The 18,720-nt window shown below is 50.1% G+C and overlaps 1 protein-coding gene across 3 annotated transcripts in view; it reads right to left on the reverse strand.

Annotated features, from left to right (window-relative positions):
• The window catches only part of LOC144784230 (uncharacterized), a 1,557,451-nt gene that overhangs the window by 247,287 nt on the left and 1,291,444 nt on the right, over nucleotides 1–18,720 (reverse strand). For all 3 annotated transcript variants that reach the window (XM_078662879.1, XM_078662880.1, XM_078662881.1), the window contains one exon: nucleotides 14,323–14,479. In XM_078662879.1, coding sequence (XP_078519005.1) covers nucleotides 14,323–14,479 — 157 coding nt within the window. The remainder of the gene's footprint in view (nucleotides 1–14,322; nucleotides 14,480–18,720) is intronic.

The raw sequence follows: 18,720 nt of genomic DNA on the forward strand, positions 1-18,720 counted from the left end.
TAATGTCCCTGACTCGCTGCAGTGGTGGTATTGATGCACCTGATGATGTTGTCATCCCTTAATGATCACCCCTATCCTTAGAGCCATTAAAGGACTCAAGTGGTTGTTAGACAGGCAGGGACAGGTGCCTCTGGCAGTAAGCAAGACCCTTGTAAATCCCAGAAACATCCGATATTGCTGATGGAAATGGGAGCAGGGGAAATAGGAAAGAAGCCCCAGAGAACAAGCGCAGCACACCTTTTCTAGAAGCTCTGAAGTGCTCACTCCCCCTTTAGACAAAACAGTCTGGCCCCATCCAAGGGCATGTCCTTAAGAGAAGCTTGGACAGTGCCTTGAAAACCAGGTGAGGCACAACCAACAGTGGCCTTGGATTAGGACACCAAAGCATATAGACCAGATAACAAAATCTGTAGTGTCTAGGCCAGATCTTAAAATATGCCCAGCTGGGTCATGGAAGACCTCTACAGTTTGAACTACGGAATTCCGGAAATCCTCCAGCAGTGGGGGGTGGGTATGGGGTTAATTTCCCTTGCCATGTCCCAGAGGGCACGGTATAGCGACCAAAGAGTCACAAAGCATTGAAGGATCGGTGAGCAAAAGTAGCAGAGGAAAGAAATCTCTTGCCAGAGTTTTTTGGAAACATTGCAAAATGGGAAATGTGTTCAGAATAACATTACTTGTAGAGCCTTGAACTACAAGCTTCTACAGAGTCAGATGAAGCTTCAAAAAGACTTCATCACCTGGCTGAAGCATGTGCTGCCTTGCGAGAGGGTCTCTAGAAAGAACAAGGGGGACCCTAAAGGTGGCTTTGGACCAAGGGTACGAGTCAGTTAGGAAAAAACAATGGTCCAGAGCAATGTCAAAGATATGGTAAAATGATAGACAGACCATAATAGGCTGCTATAAGTTTGTCCATGTCCAGCCGGACGTGGAGTTTATTTATATACAATAATCATAGAATTTATAACATCTCAATTAAGGAACAATATTTCAGAAATGACGGGCACAGTCCTGTGCTTTACTCAGGACAGAAAGTAAAGTGAAAGACAGTTGGTAGAAAAGACAAAAAGATTTTTCAGGCAAAGGAGAAGTGAGCAAACTGGGCACTTTTAAATCAGTGTTACAAGTGTATACCAGAGTAGTACATACAGAACTTGATACAAAAATAGTCACACTGTATGGCTACTTAAAAGGTCGACGTTTCGATCCCGCGCTCTAAATTACATTGGGATCATCATCAGGACTTTACAAAATTACTATGCCTGGTTGGAACAATGATGCGTCTCAGAGCTCCAGGATGGGCTCGTGTGTGTCGCCGAGCGTTTTGGTGGTAGTATCTGCAACTTTTAAACTCATTGGTTAGGTTGCTTCAAGTCCAAACTGTCACGGGGCTCGAATGGAGGTGGGAGTGTCGGTATGGTAACCGAACAGCGCGAATAACGCAGTTTTTCGGGGGAAGTTCACGGGTATTTTCAGTGAACACAGCGGGGGCACAATGGTCCCCGATTGGGGTGAGCGGTCCTTCAATGATTAGATCCGCGATGTGGCGGAACAGTGTCCAAATATGTCGCGCACGCTGGCACAACCATCCACTGTGCTCAGTAGGTCAATCTCCTTTGAAGTAATCCTAATGGGGGACCTAAATATTCACCCATGCGATAACAAGTGTGGGAATAAGACGTACGAGCGCCCACAGTTTTCAGCACATTCTCACTTCGAGCACACCAAACAAGGGGAGGATCTGGAAAATTTTCTAGCTAACCGGAACCTCTATGAATCAGGGTGTGGTGAGGTGGAATGTAGGATCCCCACATTTAAAGGGAGAGATAGAGACACGGGCACAGTCATTGATTATATTTGTTTAACTTCTTTCATGTTAGGATTAGTCTTCAGGTATTTCACAGAGGTCTCAACCTTTAGCGACCATAATCCTGTGATAATCGAACTATCAGCCGTGGGAGCACTATCTTTAAGATCTGACCCCCAAAGGAAGGCAAAAGAGGTTATACCAACGGACCAAGGAAGAAAACTAAAATGGGGAAAAGTGGTCCCTGAGATCTTTACATCAGAAATCTTATTGAATTCAGGGGCTGAGATAAATACCTGCCTAGATGAAACGGGACAAGGTCCAAATGTAATAAATGCATTCAACATTATCTGTGCACATATAAATCAAAAGCTGACAGTCAAGGATAAACGCAAACCTAAAATGGAGAATAGATGGTTTGATAAAAAGTGCTCATTTGCTCACGCAGCACTTCTTAAATCTCTAAAAACCATCCCAAGGGACAGGGGGTTGATAGCCCAAAACAGAGCAGCCTATAAACAAGCCGTATTCGCTAGAAAAAGGGAATTACGAGATGAGGCATGGACTGACTTGCTATCACCGGAAGTTTTGAAAAACAGCTCTAGATTTTGGGAAATAATAAATCAGCCACTGTTTGTAAACAATGTCAATACTGTGTTAGATTGTAACATCACTGATGAGGCCTGGATCACCCACTTTGAGCAGATATATAGCCTTCCTCAAAGTGGAGATAATATCATGAACCAAGCATTAGATCATGTCGCACATCCTTTAAGGTTTGAGACTACAGAAATTGAAAGGTCAATAGGGGAAATGACTAAAAACAAGGCCCCAGGCCAGGATGGGGTCCCTGCGGACCTGTTCAGAGCCGCACCTAAGTTGTGGGCAAAAGTCCTAACAAATGTTTTTAACTCAATAGGGCAGGATAGTATCCCCTCTACATGGGTCACATCAATCATCGTGCCAATTTTTAAGAAGGGTTCCAGACAGGACCCCACTTGCTATAGACCCATATTGTTGATCGACTCCTCTGTAAAAATCCTGGGTCGGGTTCTGCTGCACAGACTGAACGATAGCCTAGTGGATAGAGGTGTCCTGTCTAAAGTTCAGTATGGTTTTAAACCAAAACATAGTACCATAGATCAATGTTTGAATCTACACCTTTTAATTAACAAGTACACCGTGGCCAGGGAGGGGTCCATGTACATGGGGTTCATGGACCTCTCCTCGGCATTTGATTTTGTAAATAGATCCAAACTCTGGAACATCCTGCTTGAAATGGGGGTGGACGCACCCTTAGTGCACTTCATAGCAGATCTGCACTCAAACCTTACGGCTAAAATCAGAGTGAACAATGATGGAAGGTGCACCAAGCAGTTTAGGTCAGACAGGGGCGTTAGGCAGGGGTGCATTTTGGCACCCTTGCTGTTTACACTTTATATAAATGCCCTAGAACAAACCCTGGGTGAGGTTCCCGCAGATTTTCCGCGTGTGGGGGAAATGGTTATACCAGTTCTCCTATACGCGGATGACGCAGTTCTCTTATCGCAAACCGGGGTAGGCCTACAAAGACTGCTGAATGCTTTTGGTTCCTTCATGCAGAACCTGGATTTGAAAGCAAATGCTAAGAAATCCCAGGTCCTCATCATAGGAAGAAGTAACTCAAAGAACAAAGCAAAAACCTTCTTCTGTAATGGTAAAATGGTTTGTAGGGTCCCCACATTTCCTTATTTGGGGGTGGTCTTCGATCAGAAGGGCACTTGGAGGGCACAAAACCATAGTCGCTCGCTGGCATTCACGAGGACAGTTTCAGGGCTCATGGGGTTTAGTAAAAAACTGGGAGCTAAACCAATTAAGGCAATTTTAAAAGTATATGAATCCAAGTGCTTGTCTGTTGCAACTTACGGGTGCGAAATATGGGGTTACACTAGCGCAGAGAAACTACAACTAGTAGAGAACAAGTTCCTAAGAAGTGTACTCTCAGTTCCTCAATCAACCCCTACTTTTTCAACTCACACAGAACTGGGACTTGGGTATATATCCGATCGGATTAAAATTGCACCCTTGATCTACTGGTTGAGAATATGGCTGAATGGTGAGATCCCCCTAAACCATTCAATAATTAGGGATTGCCAGACACTGGACAAAGCACATAAAATTCCTTGGCTGGCGTACTTAAGAGCTGGGTTCCAGAGAATAGGGCGTATTGGTTTATTTACCTCTCCGGAAACAATAACCAATAAAGACATTGTTTTAACAAAAAAAGCCCTCTTGGACCTTTTTTCCCTAGAGCGGGAGGAAATAGAGATGGGAAAACCCAGGGTAAGGGAAAACTATGCATTGGTCACCTGCATAGGACCGGAACCATACTTGGTCATAGTAAACAATCCCTACCATCGGTTCCTCTTGACCAGATTTCGGTTAAATTTAATTCACTTGGAGGAGGAGCTACGCTAGCAACCAAGATGGCCGCATAGGCTCCCGGCTCCGCCGCCCTCCGCCAGTTGCTCACAAATCCTGACGATTATCCTGCTTTCTCACCGGAATCCCGCGCAGCTGATGTGTTCCTGACTCTAAAGGTGCAATCCCGGAATTTCTAGCTGCTTGAATAACGAAGATACGCCGTGTTCCATTCCCGGCCTAACCCAGAGTTGAAGCCGGGGCCTTGATTTCTAACCCAGCCGGGTTGGAGTTGAATAACATCGGCCGCGGGACGTGGGTAGCGTCCGGTCTCCTGAAGTGGAGTGTTTCTGGTCCGTTTCGGATAGTGGATCGGTGGCAGTTTTATCTCGCAGCTACGGCGGCGTGACGCATCGGTTGCCTTGGTCGGGGACCCGCTGCCCGGAGGCCCCGTTGGGCTCCCGGGGTCGATGGGCTTGGTTCCTCGCTGGCGGCAGCGGTGTTGAGATCGCGCTTTTGAGAGTGTCCACAGTTGTCATCGGATTTGCCTGTGCCTGGTGCCCCGGAGTAGTCGACCTCCGGGGTTCAGAGACCCGCTTGGTCGCTTCGTGAGGGGCGATGGAGCGGGTGGAATGTATACCGTCGCTGCATACTGTAATGGCCGCCATTGGGGAGCTCCATTCACAGGTCACCGCCGTCATCCAGAGGATGGTCGTAACGGCTGATATCATCTGTCGGAGACCGGACTACGACCCTTTGTTGGTTCTGGAACAAGCTGTTTTACCCGCGGAGCAAGAAGCGTCTGAGACGGAGGGCCCCGCGCTGCAGCCAGACTTGGTATCTTTTGTCGACCCCCGAACGACTGCTAGCAAGCCCCAGACTATCGAATCTACATCATGCCCTATGCCGATACCGCCCCAGATGGGCATGGATGATCTTATATTTCAGAGCGAGTTCTTCAGTGACTATAGGACTGTTGCCTCACCCTTTTTCTCTTGGTTGGTTCAAATACGCTCTAGTGATTTAACTTTGGTGGACAGCGGACATCGTTTGACTCTTAGACTTTGTGTACTATTATCCTGGTTTCAATCCTTCCGTACTGACTTTGAATTTTCTCAACATTTTGATACTCTCATTGGGATGGCGGATCGAGCGGACAGGGCTTGCATGAAAAATCGCAGCGGCCAGGGCTGACTTTGACTGGATGGGTTCGAACAATGACTTCATTTGATACGGGATTTGTAACCTATATTAGCGCGGGATTTGGGTGGTTCTTACAAGCTCCCCCCCCCCCCCGTCTGATTTTAATCGTTGCATTGTATTATTCTGGATACGTGTAAGGGCGGGTTGCTACTGGCGGGGGTGGGGGAGACCGGGGGCCTGTTTGATATTTTCTCCTCCACTCTTTCTTTTTTCCTTCTTTTAGATCTAGTTCCGGGGCGACAGGCACGCTGCTAGTGGGGATGGGCCGTAGCCATTGCAGGGGTGCAGGGTGGGGGGATTGGGGAGGGGTTTGTTATTTTGACTTAGTTTATTTCTATGGCCTTTTTTCTTTCCTTTTTCTTTTACGAGAGACGGGTTGTTTATCCTGTATTGATTTTCTTATGTATCGGGGTATCTGACTTGGCCTTCATTATCCTGAACTATGGGTGGGTAAGCCCTGTTGGCTGTTACTTCGCTGGATTGTTGATCGTACTTCTCCTTATTGATGTACCGAACTAGGTTGACACTGCATACTCCTGTGAATTGAATTTTCCATATTGATTTATTCGCTCACCCATCGCAATATTGTATTCTATGTAAGACGCCCGATATATGTACATTTCTCTTGTTTTCTTCAATGAAACCCTTAAAAAACAAAAAAAAAAAAAACAAAAAAAAAATGTATTCACTTTACTCTGGGTGTTTATCACAAATGGTGCAGCCCAGAACAGGCAGATCCTTGCTCATGTGACGATTTTTCCACTCAAAACACCCTACATTTTTTGATGTTTTGTGATTATTTTAACGAGTGTAGGAGGAAATATTTATTACCAATTCTCAGAGAAGCAGGATTTGTACAAGTCAGGCCAGCACTTGTGTATTTAAAACAACTTAGCACACCTAAAATAATGTTTCATGTTGCTAGCTTTTTAATTGCGGCCAATCGAATTAGGAAAAAGAATGTTACATTTCCACCGCTCTTAAATATTTGTGAACAGTAGACCCCATGTTTAGAAAAAATATCATTAAGGGCAGGCTGACACCATGGTACTCATATATAAATGTGGTTTTTAGGAATAACTTTTATAAAAAAAAAAAAAAAAATTTGAAATAAATTTTAAATGCATATCTTTTATACCATATGGAATGAATTTTAAGGAAAACGTTGTTCTTTTTTTTAGAAAATTTGTAATGCACAAGTTACTACTTGTGTAACGATATATCTGTAAGAGACATTAGTTAGTATTAGATTCCTTACCTTAGAATATCCCCAGGCGTCAGACTGGATCCGGAAAATTTTGCGTAGCAGTACCCTTGCGCGTCGGTAGGCGTCGTCTGCGGCTCCGCGTACGTCGTCGGCGTCGTGGGCGCCGTGATGACGTCATCGGAGTACTTAGACGGCGCCTCCGCGTGCTGACGTCAGTTCTTAGACACAGCTTTTCCGCGCCAGAACCGCAGAGCCATATCAAAAACCAACACTGGTGCCATGAAAACTAGGGCCCTGAAGGGGACAACCCTAACCCTAGATATTGGTTCGCAGAACGGGGAGGATGGGTGGGTCGGTAAGGAATCCAATACTAACTAATGTCTCTTACAGATATATCGTTACACAAGTAGTAACTTGTGCATCTGAAAGAGACACGTTAGTATTAGATTCCTTACCTTAGAATAGATACCCCAGCAAAACCAACCCCGTGGTGGGTCTGCGAACCAATAATCACACCAGAAAGTCCTGGAGGACGGAACGGCCAAAGAAGCCATCCCTCCGGACTTGGCTGTCCAGGCAGTAGTGTCTAGCAAATGTGTGCAGCGATGCCCACGTAGCTGCCTGACAGATGTCTTGTAAGGGCACACCCCTGCCCAGGGCAGTGGTAGTAGCCGTGGCTCGGGTGGAATGAGCCCGCAATCCAGCAGGGGGCTCCTTCCTAGCCAAAGAGTAGCATGCCTGGATACACAAGATGATCCACCGGGAGATGGTCCTCTTGTGTACCGCTTTCCCCTTCTTAGCGCCCACGTAACCAACAAAGAGTTGGTCATCCACCCGGAACTGGCGTGTGCGATCCAGATAAAACGAGAGCGCACGTTTTGGGTCCAGACGGTGGAGCCGCTCTTCCTCTTTAGAGGGATGCGGTGGCGGGAAGAAGGTTGGCAAAGTGATAGACTGCCCGATGTGAAAGGCCGTGACAACCTTGGGCAGGAAGGAAGGACGAGTCCTTAGAACAACCTTGTTCAGATGGACAGAGAGGAAAGGAGGTTTAGAAGATAGAGCCTGGAGCTCACTCACCCTCCTGGCAGAGGTGATGGCAACCAGGAAAGCAGTCTTCAAGGTCAGAAGGCGAAGAGGACAGTTGTGAAGTGGCTCAAAGGGAGCGCACATCAGGAACGTCAAGACCAGGTTCAAGTCCCACTGAGGCATCACAAACGGAACAGGAGGAAACGTGTGAGTGATGCCTTTAAGAAATCTGTTAACAATAGGGGACTTGAACAAAGAAGGCTGATCAGGTAGCCTGAGAAAGGCTGAAAGGGCAGAAAGGTAGCCCTTGATAGTGCCCAGAGCAGAGCCCTGCTGGGCAAGAGAAAGAAGGAAGAGAAGAACCTCAGAAAGAGGGGCAGAAAGAGGATCCACAGCCTTTGCTGTGCACCATGCCACAAATCTGTTCCACCTGCAGGCGTATACCGACTTTGTGGAGGGACGCCTGGCTGCCAGAATAATGTTACAGACTTCAGGAGGCAAGTCAAATGGCCTCAACTGTCGCCGCTCAATCTCCAAGCATGGAGGTGGAGACTGGACAGGTTTGGGTGGAGGACCGTCCCCTGCTGCTGCGACAGAAGGTCCTCCTGAAGAGGCAGACGAACCAGGGGATCGACTGACAGACTGAGTAGCTCTGGATACCAGTACCTTCTCGCCCAGTCCGGAGCCACAAGGATGACTTGGGCCCGGTCGCGCTTGATCTTCTTCAGCACTCTGGGTAGAAGTGGTATAGGCGGAAAGGCGTACAACAGACCGCAACTCCACTCGCGACGAAAAGCGTCTCCGAGCGAGTGCCGCCTTGGAAATTCCAACGCGCAGAACCGATGACATTGCGCGTTCTCTTCGGTGGCGAATAGATCTAACCAAGGCTCTCCCCATCGCTGAAAGAGGCCTTGCGCCACGTCCGAGTTCAGACGCCATTCGTGATCCATCATGAACCGACGGCTGAGCTTGTCCGCCCTGGCGTTCAGAGAACCCGCCAGGTGTTGAGCCACCAGGGTCACGCCCTGGCGTTCCAGCCATTGCCAAAGGCGAAGAGCCTCTTGACAAAGGATCCACGACCCCACTCCGCCTTGTTTGTTGCAGTACCACATGGCGGTGGTGTTGTCCGTGAAAACCTGCACTACACACCCCCGGACAGAGGGGAGGAATGCCTTCAGTGCTAGACGAATCGCCCTGAGCTCCAACAGGTTGATGTGGAGCCGGGTCTCCGCCGGAGACCAGAGGCCTCTGATCTCCACCTCTCCCAAGTGGCCTCCCCAGCCCTGGAGGGACGCGTCCGTCACAACTACGTGCTCCGGTTGGGGAAGAGAGAGGGATCTGCCGCTGACCCAATCGCGGTCCGTAAGCCACCGCTGCAGCTGTCTCGCAGTGCCCTCCAAGATCAGGACGTGGTCGGAAAGGTTGCCCTGATGCTGGGCCCACTGCAGAGCCCGCATCCGCCACCTGGCGTGATGCACCAGTAGGATGCAGGAGGCCATCAGCCCCAGAAGCCGTAGCGTCAACCTGACCGAAACCCGGGATAACGGCTGAAATATGGGAATCAGAGCCTGAATATCCCGGACCCGCTGTTCGGGTGGATAAACCCGAAACCGCGCCGAGTCCAGAACCGCTCCGATGAAGAGGAGCTTCTGAGAGGGGCACAGGTGTGACTTCGGCACATTGATGGAGAACCCCAGCTGGTGCAGGAGGTCTGCCGTCGTCTGAAGGTGGCCGACGACTGTCTGGGGCGAGCCCGCCTTCAACAACCAGTCGTCGAGGTAGGGGAAGACTGAAACCCCTAACCGACGCAGATGAGCTGCGACCACCGCCATCACTTTTGTGAACACCCGTGGGGCGCTGGTAAGGCCGAATGGGAGCATGGTAAACTGAAAGTGCTCGTGGCCTACCGTGAACCGCAAGTAGCGCCGGTGGGCAGGCAGGACGGGGATGTGGAAATAAGCGTCCTGCAAGTCCAACGCTACCATCCATTCTCCTGGGTCCAGGGCAGCAAGGACCTGAGCCAGTGTCAGCATCTTGAACTTCTCCTTCCGGAGGAAGCCGTTGACGTTCCGTAGGTCCAAGATAGGGCGTAGGCCCCCTTTGCCCTTCTTGGGTACCAGAAAGTAGTGGGAGTAGCAACCACGTCCTACTTCTGGCCCAGGAACGCACTCGATGGCCCCCTTGGCCAAGAGGGCCGTAACTTCCTCCTGCAGAAGTCGCAAGTGATCCCCCGACACACGGTGGTTCTGCGGTGGCATGGCTGGAGGAGTCGCCTCGAAGGGGAGGGAGTAGCCCCTTCGGACGATTTGCAGCACCCACCTGTCCGACGTGACAGTGCGCCAGTGGAGGTGGTGATGGCGAACCCTGCCTCCAACTGGCGTCACATGGGCCTGAAAACACAGACTAGGAAGGTTTTGAGGCGGATGCTGCGGGGGAAGGTGTGGACTGACCTCGCCGCTGCCCCCGACCGCCCGGACGGCGGTTCCCACGGCCGCAACCGCGTTGGGTATTACCCTGCGGCGCGTGGCTGGCGGCGCGTGTGGGCGCACCCCTTCCGTGGCCACGAAAGGAGTGGTAGGCAGCCGTTTGCTGGCGCTGGCCCGAAAGGCCTAAGGACTTGGCCGTAGCCCTGGAGTCCTTAAAACGCTCAAGCGCATAGTCTGCCTTGTCGCCAAAGAGGCGACTGCCATCGAACGGCATGTCCATAAGCGTGTTCTGGACATCTGCCGAGAAGTTGGCGGACCTCAGCCAGGCGTGGCGTCTGACCGCCACCGTCGTAGCCATCGCTCTGCCCAGCGAGTCGGTGGTATCTAGCCCACACCTGATGGAGTACTTTGCTGCATCCCGGCCCTCCACAAGGGCTTGGCCGAGTTTGGCCCGTACCTCCAACGGACACTCTGGCAGCACTTCCGCGACCTTATCCCACACCGAGTGGGTGTAACGTCCCAAGAGACAGGCGGTGTTGGAAGACCGCAAGCCTAGGCTCAGGGATGAGAAGATCTTCTTCCCATACTGGTCATATCTCTTGGATTTCCGATCCGGCGGAGCCGACGGGAATGCGGTTGGGAATTGGAGGCCTGGATGACCAGGCTCTCGGGGGTGGGGTGGGTGGACAGGAAACATGGGTCGCCCGGGGCTTCGCGGTGGCGTCTGGCCACGTTCCTATCTACGGGCGAACCCGTAGCGGGCCTGGACCAAGTGCCCAAAAGAACGTCCGTCAAGGCCTCATTAAAGGGCAGCAGAGGCTCAGCCGAGCTTGACTGCGGTTTAAGGACCTCAGTGAGGAGATTAGTCCTCACGGCCGCGACAGGGAGCTCAAGGCCCAAGGCCTTGGCAGCCCTCATCAGCACCACACTATAAGTTGCCCCCTCCTCCGAAGCCACGGAAGGAGGGGAGACAAAACCAGTGTCTGGAGAGGTGTCCAGGCCACTGGCATCCCCAAGGTCTCCTGACCAGTCCTCATGAGACTGACACTCCCTGGTCAGAGGGTCCTCAGACCCCTCCCAGTCCTCCTCCTCACCCATCTCCTGAGATTCAGGGTCCTCAATTAATGGGGCCTGCTCATAAAAGTGAAATTCACCAAACGACGTCTGGAGCGGCGCCCATCGGGGCCGTCCCGACGTCGGAACAGGAATGGGGGCAAGACCGGGGCCGGCGCCGCCCGGAGCCGGCGCCGGAGGCGACACCTGAGGGTGCGACGCCGGGGAGGTCGTCAGATCCACCGGCGACTAACCAGATCCCGAGGAGGGCCCAGCGGCGGCCTGCGGCGCCGGCGGCGTCGGGACAACTGGACCACTCGGCGCCGGGCCCGAAGGCACCGGCGGCGTCGGGATAACAGGGACCTGCGGCGCCGGGCCCGAAGGCGCCGGCGGCGTCGGGGCGAAGCACCCGACGGCGTCGGGCCGGAGCCGCCGACCCGCTAGGGCTCCCAGACGGGTCCGCTGGGCCCGGAGGCGTCGCGGAACCCGTCGGAGGAGAGAGTTTCCTCATGGCCATGAGGAAGCGCTCGATCTCCTCCTGTGTCGCGTTCAGCCCAGGGACCGGAGGGTGTGGAGCCGAACGCGGCGCCCGCGACTCCGACGGAGCCGCGTGGGCGGTGTCACCCGAACCCCCGGCCGCATCGCGCGAGCGTCGGGGGGAGTCCGAGGAGCGATGACGCCGCTTGGACTTCTTGTGCCTCTTACCTGACGACGACTTCGACCCGGAAGAGTGAGGCCTACTCTCGGAGCTGTGGTGGCTCCGGGCCATCGACCTGTCCCTCGACCTCCCGTGGGATCGGGACCTCTCACGGCGCGGAACCGACTGTCGGAGTTCGAGGCGCCTACGGGACCGCTCCCGCCTGGCTTTCGAAGAAAGGGCCCGACAGTCGACAAACAGACGCGGTGAGGATCCGTGACCGACATCAGCCGGTCGCAATCGTCACAGTGCTGAAGCCGGGCATCCCTAAGGCACCGATTCGGAGTCGAGAGACTTCGAAACAGGATCAAAAAGGATCAAAAAAGTTAGTCAAAATTGACTAGGGTTACTGCTTTTTCCAGATCTGCGCTTGCTGGCGCGGAAAAAAGAAGAACTGACGTCAGCACGCGGAGGCGGCGTCTAAGTACTCCGACGACGTCATCACGGCGCCCACGACGCTGACGACGGACGCGGAGCCGCAGACGACGCCTACTGACGCGCAAGGGTACTGCTACGCAAAATTTTCCGGATCCAGTCTGACGCCTGGGGATATTCTAAGGTAAGGAATCTAATACTAACGTGTCTCTTTCAGATCTATTTTACATTTATTGTAATTGATTGTATACTTTTTATGACTGTGTTTTCTTGTCTTTATATGATATTAATTTATCGAAAATAAAGGAATTAACTGACTGACAAACTTATAGCAGCCTATTATGGTCTGTCTATCATTTTACCATATCTTTGAAATTGCTCTGGACCATTGTTTTTTCCTAACTGCCTTGCGAGAAGGTGACGCACTGAAGTTGGTGAGCAAGTTCTGGACTAGGCTGCCATGAGGAGCTCAGTCAAGGCTTTATTAAATGAAAATAAGGGCTCCAAGGACAAAGTCCCAATCTGCAAGACCTCGTCAAAATGTTAGCCTCAGTGGGCATCTGTAGATCCGACACCTTTGTAGCTTTGTGTATTTTTTTCACAAAAGAGGAACTTTCTTCAGTTGGGACCTTAAGGGCGATTTGTTTCTGGTGACATGTCAAATCACAGGACATTCCCTGCCAATACTTCGTTTCAGCCTTCCATTCACCTGTTACACTTAAAACCTTTTCACCTAATCACCCTTCTTGCACTGTACAATCTAGACTAAAATAAATTGTTGCTAATGTGGTTATTAGGATTGCTGCCATATATACATCAGTGTAAATGTATCTATACTATTAGGGACCACAGTAATTTGCATGGTTTTAATCTGGGGTGCCGATCATTACAATTGACATATGCCAAAGGGATCAATTCATCCTTTGCTAATAATTGGTGTGTAAACTTATTCAGGTGAAGTGAACATAAATACCATCCAACTGAAATACTGCCTACGAGGAAAGGGAGAGGACAGGAGAAGAGTCATCCCCAACCTGAGGTTGTACCATATGGTAATCATATAGCGTGGCAAAGGGGGTACCCTAGCAAACATCTTCTCCAGATCTGCCATCAAAGCAAAGTACAGAACCAGTGCCTTCATAGCCTGGACCAACGCCAGTCAAGGAACAGCCACCGACGGTAATGAAGTTGAGGCCTGGCCCAGATACCAGATCCATTGATGCTAACCGATGTCAGTTGTTACTGGGGAAGAATCAGCTGGTGGAAGATCCTTTGGGCCCATGAACGTTCCATATGGATCTCTAACCATCTTTAATAGTTGCAGTATGGCCTCCCTGAAGGCCACAATATATTGCAGAGTTGAAATTGACCCTGTAAATGTGGGACACTTTGGCTCCAGAACTGGGTCAGAGTCAGGCACTGAAGCTGGATTCGTCCGCTTCGAGTACAGACAGTGAGATTTCCCCCAGGAGGAGGACAGCAGAGCAGGTACAGAACCTTGCTTGAACTTATTTAGCTTCTTTTCAACTTGTCTTTTGACTTTGTCCTGGACTTAACTACAAATGGCAAAAGGTACTAGGAATAGCATCATGAATTGGAGTTTGGCTTCCTGATGCCTTCGGGTGCACCAGGGAACATTTGTTGCATGACGTAGACTTGTGTTTAGTTGCAAAATACAAAAGGCAGATGTTGTGCAGATCCATAATGGACATCTACTTGCGACACGAGGCATGACTAAAACCCTGTCGGTTGGGGGTGAGCCATCCCTGCACACGGTCTATGGAAATTTGAAACGCTTGGTAGAGTAGCCAAAAAGAAGGTGGCCCCAGTTCCATGTCAAAGGTGAGGAAGAAAGGGAAGTGACATCAGAGTGCACGAGTGGCATTGATATGCATCTCTATATTTTTATGTCCAAATACGGAACGGAGTTGTGACAAAGGCCATGGAACCATCTGCAGGAATGCAGGAGCTGTTGTAGAGAGTTTTCTGGATCCAGTCTTGAGTCAGGGAAGATTCACATGGTGAAGAAATTGGAAGTTAGAAATGTACATCAGAAAAACATGGAGTGTTCAACCTCCCCAATGTAATCCCTGAGGACCCACATCACAACCCCTTTATGTGTACTAACCTTTTGAGGTGGGCCAAGTGCTTCACTCCCTCATCACTGATCCGACTGTAATCTGTCAGGTCCAGCTCCAGCAGCCCCTGCAGATTGCAGAGAAAAGACAGTCCAGTGTCTGTGACGGTGTGTCTGCTCGGGAGTACCAAATACGCTAAATTCAACCCTGAAATTGAAATATCAAGACATCACATTAAGGAGAAATTGTTCACAAACTCTATGCAGCTCAGACGTATTGGGGTGGAAAGGTCCTAGGTCAGTCAACAGCAAATCTGACGAGAACTAACAAATATGCTGTTCACCTCTGGAAAGATTCCAGCTAAACCAAAAGAACAGTAGCCATTTTCCCATGATCATGCTCTGCCTATGCCAAAGAGAATGACTTGCTGTATGCTATGCCCATTATCATGACTTCAAGCATAATCTGTTCATGATCACATCTATCAGCATTTTCTGCCTATAATCAAGGCTACTAGCATACTTTACCCTTGGCAATGTCTCCCAGGATGCTTTGCACCTGAGCAAGATTATCATAAGCCTCTGCCTATGTCCGGACTCCCTACATTCTATTCTCTGCTTAGGAATACAACTGCCAGTATACTCAACCCATTACCAGAGCTGCCAGCCTGCCCTGCCCAGAAACAAGACTTTCTACATATTCTACTCATAATCGCAACTTAGTGTAACACTGCCCAGAGCCCTGCCCAAGATAGCTTGTCCTTGACTGCAACCAGTGACGTGCTATGACAGTTTCCAGAATAAACAAAATCCACTGTGGGAGACATGGCCAGAAGCCTAAGAAGATGGACGCTTAGCCGAAGAGCACCCAGCCTAGGCTCAGAATCGCTAGCCATCGCACCAGCATCACCATGGGCTGGAAAGACCCCAGCAACTGATGATTAAAGCTCCTGAGACTCACTGGAGGTGAAACATGTCTCCATTGCTGGATATGCCCAACACTTTGGACTGTGGGCTTTGCCGCACTACAAAGATGGAAGACGGCTAGGCGGTGCACCACTCTGGAACTTGGAGGAGTAGAGCTCGAATGCCTGCAACAGAAGGCATCCACCTTTGCTACAATCTACACTGTGAGAAGGCATGTGCATGTGCCTGACTGAGCGGACTCCGGTACCAACTACCCCAACATGTTTATTTGCCTTGCGACTGATGACAACGCCCCCATTGGATAGGCTGGTGAGTGCTGGACAGCTTTGCCACACATCAACTCTGTATCCTCTAGGGCCTAACATTGTCCAACACACTATACTATAGTGTGTTAGACACAGGGTTGGATTGGGATTAAAAATCGGCCTGGGCACACAAACAAAAGTGGCCCACATTTGCATATTTCCTTTCCGCAAAACACTGCTTCTGCAAAATTTTATAAGGGGGGGGGGGGTTTAAAAAAATGCATGGATTAGTTTACACTGGTGAAACACCTGAAAACAAGCAAGGCCATTTTGCTCACCATCGAACAACCTAGAAACCATAACCGCCTAAATCGCCCCCCCACCAGGCAGCTCAAAAAGCAGCCCACAGCTGGGATTTGCATACCAGCCCCTCGGGCATTGCCCGAGTTCCCGCGTTACCAATCAGACGCTGGTTAGACAATGATGAAGGGGAATGCATTGCTTTGGTAGAGATTTGTCGGGCCAGAGCAGTACCATGCACGGGAGGGGACGCTGAAACGAAGGTGGGTCACCCGCAACGACAGAGGAGGGAGAGGCAGGGAACATGTCAGTCCCTCCCGACACCCTCAGCTGACACAGGTACTCACTAGAGTGGACGAACAGGTACTCATCGGAGTGGACGGCACCGGCAAAGGTCGGGCGAAAGATCAGTCCAAGCCACGCAGTGCAGGGGGGAGGAAGCGGTGGGAGTATTGGATGCCACTTGTGACGTGGCAGCCAGCAGCAAAACATTGAAGTGCTAGGCGGGAGGAACCGTCGAAAACGCGCCCAGTGGGGGATTAGCCCGTGCACTGTGTTGTGCCAAGAGCAGTGGCGGCTGGTGGATTTTGAAAGTGGTGAGGTGAAAAATGCTGTACCCTAATTTAATAAGCGAGCGGGCCCAAACTGCAAAAGGAGGGTGCGCGAGAAAATTATGAAAAAAATTGCTTCAAATGGTGGATTTTACACCACATATTTACTGCAAATTGTTGGAAGGAAGGGGGATCCAAATATAGCATTTTTAAGCACAAGTGTGAAGAAAACATTAGAATCAAATCAAAGTGGATATAAAAAACAAGAAAACACACATATTATTTCAGCCACAAACCTCAAAGTAAATGCCTCTTATATTGCTAAACAGTATGCTTTCTCTCTGCCACATGCCTCTGGCTTTCAGCTTTACCCTTGCATCCCATTCCGATTGATTGTATAACTTTATTCGATATACAATATCATAAAAGTTTTAAAAAAGCATAAAAAAGACGTTTTTTAAAAAAAACATAGCACAGTATATACAAAAAACTATAATGTGTATAAAGTCTTATCCATGGTATACAATACAAACATTTAAGATACGAATGTAATCATATATCAATTTAAGCTGATAAAACATCATAGAAGACGTGGTACACATCATTACAGGATAGCAGTCTACGGTTCCACAGCCAGTGTTTGGGTCTTATCATAAAGTTTCATCCTCTTCAACCATGCACATCCCAAGTATTTGGCCAACCCACATACCAGACTGGGGATAGAGGTCCCGGATGCCAAGATGCGCATCGCAGCCCCATGATCTCTGCAACCCAGGTTAAAACAGACGAGTTTCAGCCATTTCCTCCTTGCCTGGCCATACGCTGGGCAGGCAAAGAGGAAATGAGCAACTGATTCCGTAGGGGAAGCAAAGCATGAGCACCCCAACTCGGTCCCCCTCATGTGCCTCCAACCTGCTTTAAAATCGTTCACTGGAAGGGTACCAAACCGGAACTTCAGATACAAGGCCCTACCTTTCGGGGACTCAATGACATCCAAAAGGGATTCTAGTTTGGGCGCTGGCTTGGCACTCAAAAAGATTCTGTCAGGGTGCCACAATTCAGACTTCTAGATGCAGCTGCCGCCACCCAATCTCAATATGCCTTTTTCACAACTATTTTGGCCGGCGGGTCCCGACTTGCCCACGCTTCTCCCAAACCAATGTCCCCCACTAGCTGTTTTAAATTAGTTAGCCAAGCTAATTTGTGGTCTGTATCGAGTTCTATTAATTCGGTCAATGCAGCAGCATAGTGATGTAGCTCCGGTGTCCTTCTTAGGCGCGTCCAGAACAGCACGGGACACAATCTCGCCACCTCGTTGATAGGGTGTCTCCCCAGATCGTAAAGGAGCGGAACTAGTGGGGTCGAAGAAGGAAGCGAGACCAAGTCCCTAAAATACTTATTCTCTGACATGACTAGGTCTGTGACCCTCTCGAAGCTCCACAGCTCCGCTCCATATAAAGATGAAGGCAAAGCCTTTGCCTCGTAGATCTTGATGGCAGGACCCACTGGTCGACTATAGGAAAGGCGCTGATGTTTGGCAATGGCGCCCGCTACTCTTTTGTGATTGAGAAGCATCTTAGCCAGGTGCGAGGACCAATTCATTCGACTATTAAGCCTCACACCTAGATAGTTGAGGCTTCAACGAGTTCCAGGGGGGAATCATTCAGTCTGATGTTATTTTTGAAATTTTTCGATGGTGCCAGGGCCATTAATTTAGTTTTAGATGTGTTTATGATTAGACCTCTGGCATCACAAAACTAGGTGAAGCGGTCAAGTTGTTTTTGTAGCCCCATGGGGCTTTTCGCAGGGTGTCGTCCGCAAAAAGCAGCGTGGGGATTTTTTCGCCTGCCATGGTTGGGGCATCGGCTCCGTCCTCCCTCAAATGGCTCATCCCCCCATTGACAAAAAGGGAGAACAGGGTCGGGGCCATAACACAACCATGGCAGGCCCTTCTGTTGACCGCTATCCTCTCTGTCAGTTGGCTCTGGTTACCCCACCTCACTCTCGCATAGTTCCCCTCATGGAGTCGTTTGATGAGGTCCAGAATTGGGGCGGGAGTACCGAGGTCTTGCATTGTCTGCCACAGCTTGGCACGAGGGACCAGGTCGAAGGCCGTTCTTAAGTCAATAAAAGCCAAATAGAGGCTGCCTTTCTTGATCGTAACAGACTTCCAATAGAATGCAAGAAATCTGAAGACCTGGTCTACCGTGCCAACTCCCTGCCTGAACCCCGCCTGGAATTGTGACAGGATGCCCTCTTCGTCGATCCATGACCTCATTCTAGTCAGGAGGACCCTACCAACCACTTTCTGGGCTACATCAATCAAGCTGATTGGTCTGTAGTTGGCAGGGTCCTCCCGGTCCCCCTTCTTATAGATGGTCACCACCACTGCCCCCTTCCACGAGTCGGGCACTGGGTGTCCGCTC

Source organism: Lissotriton helveticus, chromosome 10, assembly GCF_964261635.1.
Source record: "Lissotriton helveticus chromosome 10, aLisHel1.1, whole genome shotgun sequence".
In the NCBI taxonomy this organism is placed as follows: domain Eukaryota; kingdom Metazoa; phylum Chordata; class Amphibia; order Caudata; family Salamandridae; genus Lissotriton; species Lissotriton helveticus.